Genomic DNA, 14527 nt, shown 5'->3' on the forward strand with positions numbered 1-14527 from the left:
AAGTTTTTTTTTTTAATAGTTATAAAACTGTTTAAGATAATCTACACAGCACATCATGGCTATGCATGCTTCACTCTCTACTGTAAAAGCAAAAAAATGTTGGTTTTCTATATGGACTGAACCAGAATTAACTGTATTCTCTACTGAACGTACTTATTTTCATCAGCTTACTCGGTAAAGATTTTTTTTTTTTTACCAAACTGGTATATGTTTTTTTAAATTGGGGCTTTGCCAGAAGACCTCAAATGCCTAAGTGCCCTGAAAGGTACTTTTTCCCCCCCTTGTCAGGAAGAACCCAAGGAAGCATGGTGCATTAGCTTGTCCCACCTATCCTGAATCAACCCCTAAGTCCCACCAGCCGGTGGGATACGGGCTACATTCATATAAAATTCTAGATAATAACAAGGTGAACTGAAGCTGAAATATCAGTACAAGCAATATTAAGCAGCTTACCTGTTTTGTCATTTGCCAAACACAATCAATAAATTGAAGGAAAATGGGTGATCTGTCTGCATCAGCGTGATTGTCATCTCCATGGCCAACTCTCTGTAAAACAATATGAATGACATATCTATGATAGAACTTTGCAATGAACTTTGCATGAAACCCACCCGCCACCCAACGGAGTTGGGTGGCGGGTGGGTTTCATGAGGACTACATCCTGCTGTCCTGGGAGAACACCTATTACAGGTAAGCAACTCTGCTTTTTCACAGGACAAGCAGGATGGTAGTCCTCACATGTGGGTGATTAGCAAGCTACAGGCTGACTCACATTTAATTGGACCAATGGCATACAATTTGTGCAACAGGCACAACAAGATTCTTATATTATTAACGGTTATTCATTTAACATACATAATGCTTTCAATAGCTTAATCAGGTTTAGCCAAACCATGTGAAAACAGTGGTTATTGTTTTTCCTCTACTTTCAGACTTTTCTTGTTTTTTTTTTATAAAATTAGTATAATTATGTTAAAGAATTAGGGATTATAAACATACATTGTATTTTGTTTCTATTACTTTACTTTTTCTATTTGTATTTTATTTTATTCATTTGTTTTTATATATTTGTTTTTTGTTTAATTATCACTTTATTTTATTTTATTCTTTTTATCGGAAGTTGTAAACCGTCTTGGTCAGACTTGTCTGGGAAAGTCGGTATAGAAATGCCATTAAATAAAATAAATAAATAAACAACTGGTGTACTGTTGGGAAAAATGAGGCAGCCTGAAAATCACAGCAGATGGATGTGGAAGGAGTTGGGATTATACTGGAAATAAGTTCTTCAAGACGGATTGGCCAAAGGAAGAGTCCTGTCGTCCTTCCTTGTCCAGGCAGTAATGAGCTGCAAATGTGTGAAGAGAGCTCCATGTTGCAGCTTTACAAATCTCAGCAGTCGGTACTAAACGATAGTGTGCTACCGAGGTTGCCATGGCTCTTACCGAGTGCGCCTTCACTCATCCCTGGAAGGGACGGCCTGCTTTTTCATAGCAGAATTTGATAAAGTCTGCTAGCCAGTTGGAGAGAGTTTGCTTGCCCACTGCAACTCCTGGTTTGTTTTTAATCAAAAGAAATGAAGAGTTGGGTGGATTTCCTATGGACTGCCATGCAGTCTAGGTAAATTGCAAGTGCACGTTTACAGTCCAAGATGTGTAAAACCCTCTCACCTTAGTGAGTGAGGCCTTGGGAAAAATGTGGGCAAGACTATAGACTGAATCAAGTGAAAGTCAGTTACCACCTTGGGAAGGAATTTAAGGTGAGTACGCAGGACTACTCGGTCATGTAGGAACCTGGTATAGGGTGAGTATGTGACAAGTGCTTGTAATTCACTAACCCTTCGAGCGGATGTAATGGCTACTAGGAAGAGAACTTTCCATGTAAGAAATTTAACATCGCAGGAGTGCAAAGGCTCAAACGGGGAGCGCATGAGCCTTGTAAGTACTACATTTAGGTCCCATTCAGTGACTGGTGGCAATAAAGGGGGCTTAAGTTGTAGTAAACCCCTCATAAACTGACTCACAAGGGGTTGCGTTGTTACTGGGGCATCCCCTACGCCCTTGTGGTACGCTGAGATGGCACTCAGGGGAACCCTCACCAAGGAAGTCTGGAGACCAGAGTCTGAAAGGTGCCAGAGATAGTCTAAAAGAGATGGAGTGGGGCATGAGAAAGGGTAGATACCATTTTGTGTGCACCATATGGTAAATCTATTCCACTTAGAACAATAGGATTTCATGTGGAAGGCTTTCATGAAGCTAAAAGCACTTGAGAGATATCAGTTGAAAGGTTGAGCATTTGCAGGATCAAGCTTTCAACATCCAGGCTGTGAGGGATAGAGTTTGAAGGTTCAGGAGGCATAACATTTCTTGGTTCTGAGTTATGAGAGTGGGCGCTGTGCCCAGGCAATTGTGTTCTCTGATCGAGAGGTCGAGAAGCATGGGAAAACATACTTGTCGAGGCCAATACGGGGCTATGAGTATCATTGACCCTTTGTCCTGTTGTAGTTTCACGAGAGTTTTGGCTATTAGCGGTATCAGGGGATACGTGTATAGCAGGCCTGTGTTACAGGGGCAAGCAAAGGTGTCCATGGCTAACTTGTGTTGTTGCCTGTGCAGGGAGCAGAATTTGTCCACTTTGTGATTCAGTTCAGATGCAAAGAGGTCAAATGTTGGTTGACCCCAATGCTGGAAGATTTTCTTCATTACCACAGGATCCAGAGACCATTCGTGAGGATGGAACTGTCGACTGAGGCGATCTGCTAGTACGTTCTGTATGCCTGCTAGATAAGTGGCCCATAAATGCATGGAGTGTGCAAGGGCCCAGGCCCAGATCTGCGCAGTTTCTTGGCAGAGGAGATAAGAGCCTGTGCCTCCCTGCTTGTTCAAGTACTACATTGCAACTGTGTTGTCTGTTTGTATGAGAACAGTCTTGTGTGAAAGGCAGTTCTTGAACGCATATAGAGCATAACGTATAGCCCGAAGCTCTAGGAAATTGATCTGAAATGTTTCTTTGAGCTGTGTCCAAGTACCTTGAGTTTGAAGATTGTTCACATGAGCTCCCCAACCCAAGTTGGATGCGTCTGTGGTTAAGGTCACTTGTGGAATTGGTTGCTGGAAGGGTAGATCTGTCAGCAAGTTGGCTCTCTTTGTCTATCAGAGAAGCGATAGACATAGCTGGTGGGTTAATTAATCTGGGATGAAAGAGGTTGAGTGGCTTGGAGCCATTGAGATTTCAAAGTCCATTGAGTTATTCTCATGGCCAGTCTGGCCACAGGAGTGACGTGGACCGTGGAAGCCATGTGGCCCAGCAACATTAGGAATTGATGGGCTGCGGCTGTTTCTTTTGTGCACAGAGACGAAGCTAGCTTGGAAAGTGTGTCTGCGCGGTCGTTGGGCAGGAAGGCCTTTGCGACTGTGGTGTCCAAATCTGCTCCGATGAAAGTAAGGAGGTGAGATGGAGTCAGGTGGGATTTTTGGTTGATGAGAAATCCCGAGTGTAGTAGATTGATAGTGATCTTGAGAGTGTTGAGAGCTCCTTGCCTGGTTTGGCTCTTGATAAGCCAGTCGTCTAGGTAAGGAAACACGTGTATGCTGCTCTTGCATAGATGAGCCACGACCATTGCTAGGCACTTTGTAAATACACGGGGTGCCGAGGCAAGTCCGAAAGGCAGAACCCGGTACTGAAAATGTTGATGTCCCACTATAAAGCGCAGGTACTTGCGGTGCTGTGGGGATATTGTAATGTGAGCATAAGTGTCTTGAAGATCCAGAGAACAGAGCCAATCTTCCTTTTGCAGAAGGGGAAGCATGGTGCCCAGGGACACCATTCTGAATTTTTCTTTCTGCAGAAATTTGTTGAAATTGCAGAGGCCTAGGATGGGGCGGAGGCTACCTGATTTCTTTGGAATAAGAAAATAGTGGGAGTAGAACCCTCTGCCCTGCTGTGCCAGGGGAACGGCTTCCACAGCCCTGGCGCTCAGAAGGGTGGACAGTTCTGACTCTAGAAGGGTTGTGAGATCTTTTTGCATCCACAGTGGATTGGGTGATGAATCTGGGGGTACCATGAGGAAGTTTAGATGGTATCCTCTGTGGTAATGCTGAGCCAGTTGGTTATGAAGTGGTGAATCCAACCTCCTACTGGCAAGTCTGGTTTTGGATTTGTGGAGTGGCTGCTGTTCTCTGGATAGATTTCATAATCCAGAGGCTTGGCTGAGGCCTGGATGGCTTGGGCTGTCGTGGATGTCCTCTCTGAGGTGGTTTGGTTTATCTCACGCAAGATGTAGGTGGGTAGTACCTGAGTGAGCGATAAAACGGTCTTTTGGGGTCCCTTCTCATGGTCCTCCTTGCAAACTGTCCGTAGTAACTGTGGACAGTTGACGCAGGGTCCCGTGATGGTCTTTCAGTTGAGCCACTGCATCCTGTATTTTGTCGCCGAATAGATTTTCTCTGGTACACAGCAGATCAGCAAGCTTGTCTTGGACTTCATTTCGCAAGTATGATGCCTTAAAGCCTGGCCCACCTTCTGGCGCTGATTCCTGTCGCTGATAAGCGAGAAGCAGTCTCGAAGGAATCGTAAGCAGCCCTTACTTCATGCTTTCCAGCCTTTGTGTAGTATGGCGTTGAGGTTATCTTGTTGTTGCTGGGGAAGAGAGTCAAGTATTCCCTGAACTTGCTTCCAGAGATTCCCCTGATATTGCATGTAAAATTGATATGCAGCAATGTGTGACATTAGCATAGAACCCTGAAAGATTTTTCGACCCAAAATATCCAGGAATTTTTGGTCTTTTCCAGGGGGAGATGAAGAGTGAGGGCGCAGTCTCCTGGCCTTTTTCTGTGAGGATTCAACTACCACTGATTGGTGGGGTAGTTGTGGCTTTTGGAATCCTGGATTATGCTGGACTAGATACGTTGCATCTATCTTCCTATTTACTGGTGAGACAGTGCAAGTGTGCTCCCATAGACGATGTTGGAGATCCAAGAGAACCTCGTGGACAGGAATAGCCATAATTTCTTTGGGAGCATCAACAAATTGGAGGACTTCCAATGTTTTATGATGTGTGTCTTCCTCTATGACCAGGTCAAAAGGGATTGTCTCTGACATTTCCTTTATAAAATTAGCAAAGGAGAAGTCTTCTGGGGGAGACGTCTCCTTTCCTCCGGAGGAGATGGTTCTGATAGTATGTCCTCCACAGAAGTGTCGGTGTCAACATCCTCCCATGGGTCATATGGGGTCTCTGGCTGAGATCCCGAGGGAGGAAAAGAGCTGGTACTGCAGGACGTGTTGTCATTGATGGATCCCTCGATGGAAAATGCGGTGGCACCAATGATGGTTTTGGCGGCATCGATGGCATCAAGGGCGTCTCAGTCCTGAGAGCCCCGACAGACCAGGAACTGGTTGCGGCATCAGTGGAAGAGGTGCTGGAAAAGGACTGGAGTCCGTACCTTTGTCTTCCGAGGACCCCGGAATGGGTATCGGGGGTTTCGGTGACTCAATAGGTTGTTTTGGCATCGACACCCAGGCTGGGTCAGAAGGGCACCATCAGTGTGTCCAGGCAGTCGCGTAGTGGTGTAAATATCGATGGCTCCAGTGTCTGTGCTGGTATGGGGGCCAGCATCGATGGCGGCTGTAGGTTCTGGAGGGCATCAAGGATCACCTGTCAGACAAGCATGTCCAACTCCTCCCTGGAGGCTGGTATGGGTAACACAGCTGCAAGGGGAGGCAGGCTAGGCGCTACTGGCACCTCCACAGGCATTTGTGGGGGCTCAGTACCCGGCACCGATATCGATGGGGATCGCCTCGGTATCTTGGGTGGAGAGGAGGTTGGAGGCTCCTCTACCCGTGTCCTCTTCGCAGTCGGCTCGATAGCCATTGATGCCGAAGCTGTGTTGGTGCCAGCACTGCGAGTGGAATCGCATCGGTGCCAGTGATTCCCTTGATGCTTGGTCCGGTCTTTCTCCAGCACAGAGAAAGACTATGCCGATGCCTTAGATGTTGTGTGTGACGGATGGTCACTGCTGCCTTGGTGCTCCCAGCGAGGTTTGTCGATGGATTTTTTTGATGTTCCTGCCGGTGATGACTGGGTGGACATCGATGGAGTTATCTTGATTTTGAAAAGAGACTCCATCTTGTCCTGGTGAGCCTGCCCGCCTTTCAGTGTCATTTGAGCACAGCTTGGGCATCGACGAATGTCATGTGATGAGCCAAGGCACAGCACACAGACATCATGCGGGCCGGTAATTGACATGGTACGCGGACACTCTAGACATTTTCGAAAACCCATCGCCATGATGGAAAAAAAGGGGCCACAAAAGTGGGTCGATGATCTGCGAACACCAAGGAAGGGGGAGCAGGAACCGACTGAAGACTGTGGAATTTACTCACCGAGCGATGAAAAAATGATGACGTGATGGGAGACCCCTATGAAGGAACCTTTTTGTAAAGTAAACTTCAGGTTTTTCCGTGAGGAAAAATAGAGAGAGAATTCTCACAGAGCTCCTAACCACGAGGCATACTGCAGCGCGGAAAAAAAAAAAAAAAAAAGACTGAAGGGAGACCCCTGTGGCTACAGGGATTATGGCATGCTGGGCATGCTCGGCGTGCCAGTCAAAAATTCTAGAAACTTTGACAGAAAGGTTTTCTGTGACAGGGCTCCGTCCAGTGACGTCACCCACATGAGAGGACTACCATCCTGCTTATCTGGGAAAATTAAAGAAACATATGTAGCCTTTTACAGTACCGAGAAAAGGTTTGTGAACCTCTTAGGATGGTCTATAATTTAGCACAATTTATACTCCAACATGATTAGATCATAATAAGAGAGAAAGATAATCCCATTAAATAAATAACTTGGGGGATACTTGCGGGGAATGCTGCCATTTGGGCTGTGATAGAGGAGAGGAGTCCATTACCACCTGAGATCACCGCAATTGAAGCCCTACCCTCACTGTGCCACTGATGTCATCAAGCGGCGCCTGAACTGTTGGCTATATTAGAGCTGCCCCTTGATGTACAGCTGTCGGCATGCAGCCAAAGCCATGCACCAAAGGGGCGTGCCCCTTCTGACAGGTTTTGTAAATCATTTTGTGTTGGATGGGGAAGAAAAGAAAGGGCAAGCTTTGGTCTTCATCTCCTGTGAATATCCCGGTTCTAGGCTCTATGGATCTTCATGAAGAGTGATTAATATCAAGTTTTGTGGAGTCTACAAATCGGGGAGCTTCTGATACTTCTGGAGCCTCTCTAAGCCCTGGTATAGCGCAACCTCCATCCCAGCCATCAAGTCTGTGTAATATAGCGGCATGCAATACCTCCCTAAGAGGCCGATACAGTACAGTGTGCTCTGACGGAGCGCACTCTTAACCTGCCCTTGGACGCGAGTTTTCCCTTACCCCTTATTCAGTAAGGGGCGGAAAACGCACGTCCAACCACGGCACCTAATAGCACCCACAACATGCAAATGCATGTTGATGGCCCTATTAGTTATGCCCGCGCGATACAGAAAGTAAAATGTGCAGCCAAGCCGCAAATTTTACTTTAAGAAATTAGCGCCTACCCAAAGGTAGGCACTAGTTTCTGCCGGCACTGGGAAAGTTTCGAAGAAAAGCAGTAAAAACTGCTTTTCTGTGCACCCTCCGACTTAATATCATGGCAATATTAAGTCGGAGGTCCAGAAGGGTAGAAAAGTAAAAAAAAAAAAAAAAAAAAAAAAATTTAAATGGGCCTGCGGCTGTTGGGCCGAAAACCAGATGCTCAATTTTGACGGTGTCCGGTTTCCGAGCCCGTGGCTGTCGCAGGCTCGAGAACAGACGCCAGCAAAATTGAGCATCAGCTGTCAAATCCGCTGACAGCCGCCGCTCCGGGCTAAAAGGAGGCGCTAGGGACGTGCTTCCATTCTCCTGGGTCTAGACTTTCTCTGCTGAGGTAACCCGCCGTGATGTTGTCTTTCCCGGCGATGAGGACGGCCGAGATCTGAATATTCACTTCCGCCCACGACATTAGGGGGTCTATTTCCAGAGACACCTGTTGGCTTCTGGTTCCTCCCTGACGGTTGATGTAGGCCACTGTTGTGGCGTTGTCCGACTACTCTGACCGCTTTGCCTCGGAGTCTGTGACCAAACCGTAGGCAGGCTAGTCTGACTGCCCGAGCTTCTAAATGATTGATGTTCCATCCCGACTCTTCTGCTGGGTCCAAGCTAGGAGGAGCGGTATCCCTGGGGGGCCCCGTTTGAGGGGGGGTCCCGCTGGAATTTGCTAGGTCCGGGGTACTTATTGAGGAGCTAGCACTCAGTCCCGGATGGGGCTGGCACCCCCAGGGCCTCCTCACACTGGATACACAGGGCGTTGGCCTCTTCGTGTTGTGTGACTGATGTGGCATGCTGGGCAGAGGCCCTGAGCTCCTTTTCCGGTGGTGCCATGGATGTAGGCGGGTAAAATCTGTTATGCGCTCCGGTGCGTCGACTATGCTCGCGTGGATGGGTGTGCGCTTAGGATGTGCACACTGGTGTGCGCACAAGTCGTAGATATGCGTCTGGCACAGTAGGCACGTGTTATGCACGTAACTTGTGCGCACAGTACTTGAGCGTGCGATGTTGTGCGCACAAGTAATTAGTGCGCCCGGCTCGCCCTTTGTGCGCACGGATAGAGACCGCGGACAGGGCGGCGAACAGGGCCAAAAGGCGACGGCGACCATGTGGACAAGATGGCGACCACCTCGGAGGGTCTCCATGTGGGAGGACCCTTGGATCTAACCGGGGCCTAGCCTTGCTAGGGCGGATCAACCCGGTGGCACTTGTCCCGGCCGGCGACTTGTGCGACTCCTCGAGCTTCGGAGACCGGAGTCTTTAAAAGAAGATTTCTACCTTACCTTGTCTCGGCGCTTCCCGGTTTCGTTCCGGGCAGTCTCCGGCTGCGGAAGGAGAGGGGAAATACCTTCACTGCCGCACTCGAGGTTGCACCCGCTGCCTCTCAGCCGCGCCCTAAATTGGGGGCTAGGACCCTGCCAAGGGTTGGCTGCCGGACCAAGGCTCACCTCCGAGGGATCACAGAAATCATCTCGGGAATTCTCAACTGGGGGAGGGACCCGAGGGTGTCACCGCAGGAGAGCGGGGCTCGTCTGTAGAGGTAAGATTTCTTCTTGTTTCGGGTTTTCTCCGTTAAATTTACTCTAACGCTGTGAGAGCGTGCCGGTAGTCCCTAACTGCTATGGAGATGGAAAATACTGAAGAGCTGCACTTCCTGCAGGGGTATATGTACTAGGGCTGACGTCAGATTGAAATCTGATCAGTCTCCAACTGCTATCAGGAGTACACTATATCCATTGGTCCTGAGTCCATCTGCTACACGCTAGGAAAAAGAAGTTGGAGGCAGAGTAGATGGGTACGGAGAGCAAATCCCATCCGCAGGAATTCCCTTGCTAACTAAAGGCTAGCAATAAACAGCCTTAAATATCCTGGCAGCGTGACGTCACAGGTGGATGCCCCTGAGGTTCGCGCCATAGAGGAAATAAGAATGAGGGCCGCACGGCGCGCCCTAAGGTACCTGAGGAGCATGGCGGGAGGCAGCGCCCAAGCCGGTCTGGGGACACCGGAGAGGACGGCGGACAGACGCCGCGGCAGCCAGACGTCCACAGGGAGCAGGAATCGCTGCAGAAAAAGAAATGTAGGCGGGGTGAAACCGTCGGGCAGCAACGGTTGCAACAAGTCCAGACAGTGATTCTGTACTCCAGAGAGTTACAGACTGCTTGTGCTCTGTGACAGTGACTGAAAAGTTTAAGTTTTGACTTATCTGTCCAGAGAACATTATTCCAGAAGTTTTGAAGGTCCTCCAGATGCTCTTTGGCAAACCTGAGGCCAGCAGCAAAGTTATTTTTAGAAAGCAGTTGTTTCTTCCCAACTATCCTCCCATAAACACCATTCTCATTCAGTTTTTTCCTGATTAAAGCATGAACCCCCATATCAACTGCGGAGAGAGACCTCTACATATATTTAGATGGTAGTCTGGGGTTCTTCGTGGCCTCATGGATAATTTTCCAGATTGTTCTGGAGATGATCACTCCTAGGTGGTATCACTGTAGTTTTCCACTTTTTCCTTTGTGGACCATCTGTGTGACAGTGGTTGGATGGAGCCCCAAATGTTTAGAAATGGTCTTGTAACCCTATCCATATCGATGAGCATTATTGTAAGACCTCTGAAATTTCTTTGGATTGTGGCATAAATTCCAACTAATGTTTATGGTGAAGACCAAACAAAATCTTTTTGACAACTCAGTCATTCAGATTTACTCTGCAGGGTGGTTTACCTGTTGCCCATTACTTAAGCACCCAATTCTAATTAACCAATTAATTGTGCTAAGGAATTAGAGGTTCACTTACTATTTCACACAGATTGATTTTGAATTAGTCTGAATTGTTCCTTTGTTTCTAGAGAATTATTTGCTTCTTTTTAATCGCATAAGGAAAGACAAGTTTATTTAAACAGGGTATCATGGTAAGAACTTGTAATTCTCACTACATTTTGGGTTCCAATCTTTTTCTCAGCACTGTATGTAGTTAGTCCAACTATAAATTCTGGTGAGTGTCTCCACTGGCAAAAGGGAAAAAGGAATAATGTAAATTATTATTAGCGAGTTAGGAGTGAGTTATCGGAGGTTAGGAGAAAAACAATTGCTCAAGGCTTAAGTGTCAATGAGATGACAATTTCAACTCGTGTCTCAGAACTGGCTGCTCACACCTATATGAATCAGTCACATTGGCTTTAAAACCACATCGTAATCATTTCTATGATACAGGCAAACATGAGTTTTCTGTTATTACCTTTAAAAGAAACAATGAAAAAGGTGATAGTATAAACAAGAAGTTCCACACAGAACTAAATTCTCATGGGGTACAAATATCCTCTTCATGTAAGCTACTCTAACAAAATAGTAATCAGAACAACAAATTAATTCCCCCATGCTTACCAAAGCAAACCGGTGTCCAAAACTTATCCATTCCTTCTCTATAAGATTGCCAAAACCATTGATAGTTCGATAGTAACTATCTAGCATAAGCATGGCCAGAGATGTGAGCTGTGCTGTACGATCCCAGCCGTCGCTGCAGTGGACTACTACAGATGTTTTGCTGGACTCAATTTTATCTGCAATTCTCACTGCTCCAGCAAGAAGCATCTACAACAAAAGAAAATTTTGCAGTAATTCAAAGTGCCTATTGTAATTTTTTTTTTTATATTAGTGGAATTTTGACACAGAGCATTTTGTATAAACCTGTTGAAAAAAATGAGGTAAGAGTGCAGATACTGTACTTTCTCTGATCATTTCAATAATTAATAATGCACAACTCAGGACTGTACACTAGAATGTGTTCTCCGTACTTTCCATGTTGAAACAATGTCTAAGTAAAAAAGGATGTGACTTCTTGGTAATCTGCTATAAAATTCTGGATTTTAAAGTTATCATCATCCTTGCCAGCAAGCAGAGAAAGAAAACATCTGAATAGTGGCTCATGTCACATGACCTTCATTTCTGCATCAATGATGATTTTTCCAAAGCTAAAAAATACTAAAACATCTTGTACTAATGCTACTGTAGAATTACATGTACACAAAGTAAAGCAGAGTTGTTTACCAGTAACAGGTGTTCTCCAAGGATGGCAGGATGTTAGTCCTCACACATGGGTGACATCATCAGATAGAGCCTGGAAAACTTCTGTCAAAGTTTCCAGAACTTTGACTTGGCATACTGAGCATGCCCAGCATGCCCTATACTACGCATCCAATCGGGGTCCTTCTTCAGTCTCGTAACATAGAATTACGATTAAAAATAAAAAGTAGGAGAAACCCAACTCAGCGGGGTGATGGGCAAGTTTCGGAAGGACTAACATCCTGCTGTTTTTGGAGAACACCTGTTACAGGTAAGCAACTCTCCTTTCTCCAAGAACAAACAGGATGGTAGTCCTCACACATAGGTGAATTTCTAGCTACAGGCTGCTCCCCAAAACAAAAGGAGACCAACATACACCAACTAGGTGCCAATGGGCACAACAACAGTGCTGTTGTAAGAGAGGGGGAGATAGCCTGAACCCAAATGGGCCTTAGGTGGGAGAGTTGAGTTCTACACCTCAAACAGATTCCAAAGGACAGACTGGCCAAACCTACTGTCACGTCAATAGTGAGATGTGAAGATGTGGAGAGAACGCCAAGTCGCAGCCTTGCAGATCTCCTCCATGGGAACTGCTCGCAAGTGGGCCATTAACGTTGCCATGGCTCTCACAGAATGAGCCTTGACATGACCCTCAAGATGCAGTCCCGCCTGGGACTAACAGAAGATGTAATCTGCTAGCCAATTGGCAAATGTCTGGCAACGCAACTCCCAACTTATTGCTATCAAAAGAAATAAAAGTTGGGTGCACTGTCTATGAGCTTCTGTCCGCTCCAGATAGAAGGCTAATGCTCATTTGCTGTCCAAACTGTGCAGTGCTTGTTCTCCTTGCTGCAAATGGGGCCTGGGAAAAAGCCGGCAGGACGATAGACTGGTTAACATGGAAGTCTGTCACCACCTTAGGCAGGAAGTTAGGATGTGTGCGCAAGACCAGCCTGTCATGATAAATTTTAGTATAAGGTGGATAAGTCACTAAGGCTTGGAGCTTGCTGACCCTGCGCGCTGAAGTGACTGCCATCAAAAACGACCTTCCACCAGGTCAGGTACTTCAGGTCACAGATGCGCAGCAGCTCAAAAGGAGCATTCAACAGCTGAGCTAACACCATGTTGAGGTCCCAAGACACAGCGGGAGGCCTTAGGGGAGGCTTCAACTGAAGCAGGCCCTGCATAAAACGTACAACTATAGGCTGTACAGAGATGGGCGTATCATCTACACCATGGTGATATGTGCCAATTGTACTCAGATGGACCCTAATAGAGTTGTTTTTTAAGCTAGCTTCTGATAGGTATAGGAGGTAATCAAGCAGTTTTTGTGTGGGGCAGGAAAATGGATCAAGGGCCTTCTGCTCACATTACACGGAAAACCTCCTCCACTTCAGTCCGTAGGACTTTATAGTGGAAGGTTTCCTAGAAGCCAGTAGGACCCAAGACACATCCTCTGAAAGACTGAGTGGTTGCAGAATTAACCTCTCAATATCCAAGCTGTGAGCAACAGGGCCAGAAGGATGGGATGCCACAACCTCCCTCGATTCTGCGTGATGAGATCTGGGAAAGTCCCCAGACTAATCGATTTCCGGATGGATAACTCCCATAGGAGCGGAAACAAGACCTGTCTCGGCCAATGAGGGGCTATGAGGATCATAATTCCTCTGTCCTCGCAAAGCTTCAAGAGATTCTTCGCAGGCAAAGGAATTGAAGGATACGCGTTTGCTGGTTTGCCATCTGTCCCCTACAGGGAGCAGAACCGAGTTACCTTCCTGTTCCAGGGGGATGTGAACAGATCTATGTCTGGGCTCCCCAGAGGCGGAAAATCCAATTCGCCACATCCTGGTTCAGGGACCATTCATGGGGTCTGAAGGTACGACTCAGTCTGTCGCCATCACGTTCTCCATACCTGCCAGATATGTTGCTCTGAGCACCATCCCATGGGACAGGGCCCTGACAAATCTGAACCGCTTCTTGACACAGGAGGTACGATCTCGTACCTTCCTGCTTGCTGACATACCATATTGTTTCCTGGTTGTCTGTTTGGATCAGGACAACTTTGTAGGATAGCCAGTCTCTGAAAGGCCATAGCATATATCTGATTGCCCGGAGCACCAAGAAGTTGATGTGGCAACAGCTTTCCTGAGCGGACCAGAGGCCCTGGTTGCGGAGTCCCTCTACATGAGTTCCCCAGCCCAGGGTGGATGCATCCGTAGTTAGGACAATTTGTGTAGAACTATGGAAAGAGATCCCCTGTTCCAGATTAGAGAGTACGCGCCACCAGGATAGAGTGAGTCCTGGAGAGACAGGGTGACTCAGATGCCATACCGACCTCAGGGTCCACTGAGCTCTGCGCATGTGTAAACATGCCAAGGAAGTGTCATGGATGGTTGCGGCCATGTGGCTCAACAACCGCAACGTGTACTGCACCAACACCTGCTGACTCCCCTGGATCTCTGCCACAATGGCCGCCAGGCTGGCAGCCTGTGAATGAGGTAGGAAGGCTTTTGCCTGAGCCGTGTCTAGCAGGGCTTTTATAAAATCTAATTGAGGCGGACTGAAATGGGACTTTGGATAGTTTATGACGAACCCTAGTAACTCCAACACCCGGATGGCCAAGCTCATGGACCAAATGGCCTCTGCCTGAAATGTGCTCTTGACCAGCCAATCATCCAGATATGGGAAGACATGCACTCCCAAGCCTGCAGAGGTGCACCACCACCTCAGCCAGGCATCTGGTGAAGATACGTAGGTCTGACACTAGCCCAAAACGGCAATACTCTGTTCTGGAATTGCTGTTTCCTCACCACGAATTGGAGATACACCCATGTCGAGATCTTCCCAGGTCACAGGAAGTATGTATCCTGGAGAGCGAGAGAGCATAACCAGTCCCCG

The 14527-nt window shown here is 47.2% G+C and overlaps 1 protein-coding gene across 10 annotated transcripts in view; it reads right to left on the bottom strand.

The window, feature by feature from the left end:
- MTMR1 (myotubularin related protein 1) overlaps window positions 1-14527 on the bottom strand; it is a 128924-nt gene that overhangs the window by 39100 nt on the left and 75297 nt on the right. For all 10 annotated transcript variants that reach the window (XM_029607731.1, XM_029607728.1, XM_029607730.1 and 7 more), the window contains 2 exons: window positions 10952-11158; window positions 454-546 (listed from right to left, as the gene is read on the bottom strand). In XM_029607731.1, the coding sequence (XP_029463591.1) occupies window positions 454-546; window positions 10952-11158 (300 nt within the window). The remainder of the gene's footprint in view (window positions 1-453; window positions 547-10951; window positions 11159-14527) is intronic.

The sequence above is a fragment of the Rhinatrema bivittatum genome, chromosome 6 (genome assembly GCF_901001135.1).
Source record: "Rhinatrema bivittatum chromosome 6, aRhiBiv1.1, whole genome shotgun sequence".
Lineage (NCBI taxonomy): Eukaryota > Metazoa > Chordata > Amphibia > Gymnophiona > Rhinatrematidae > Rhinatrema > Rhinatrema bivittatum.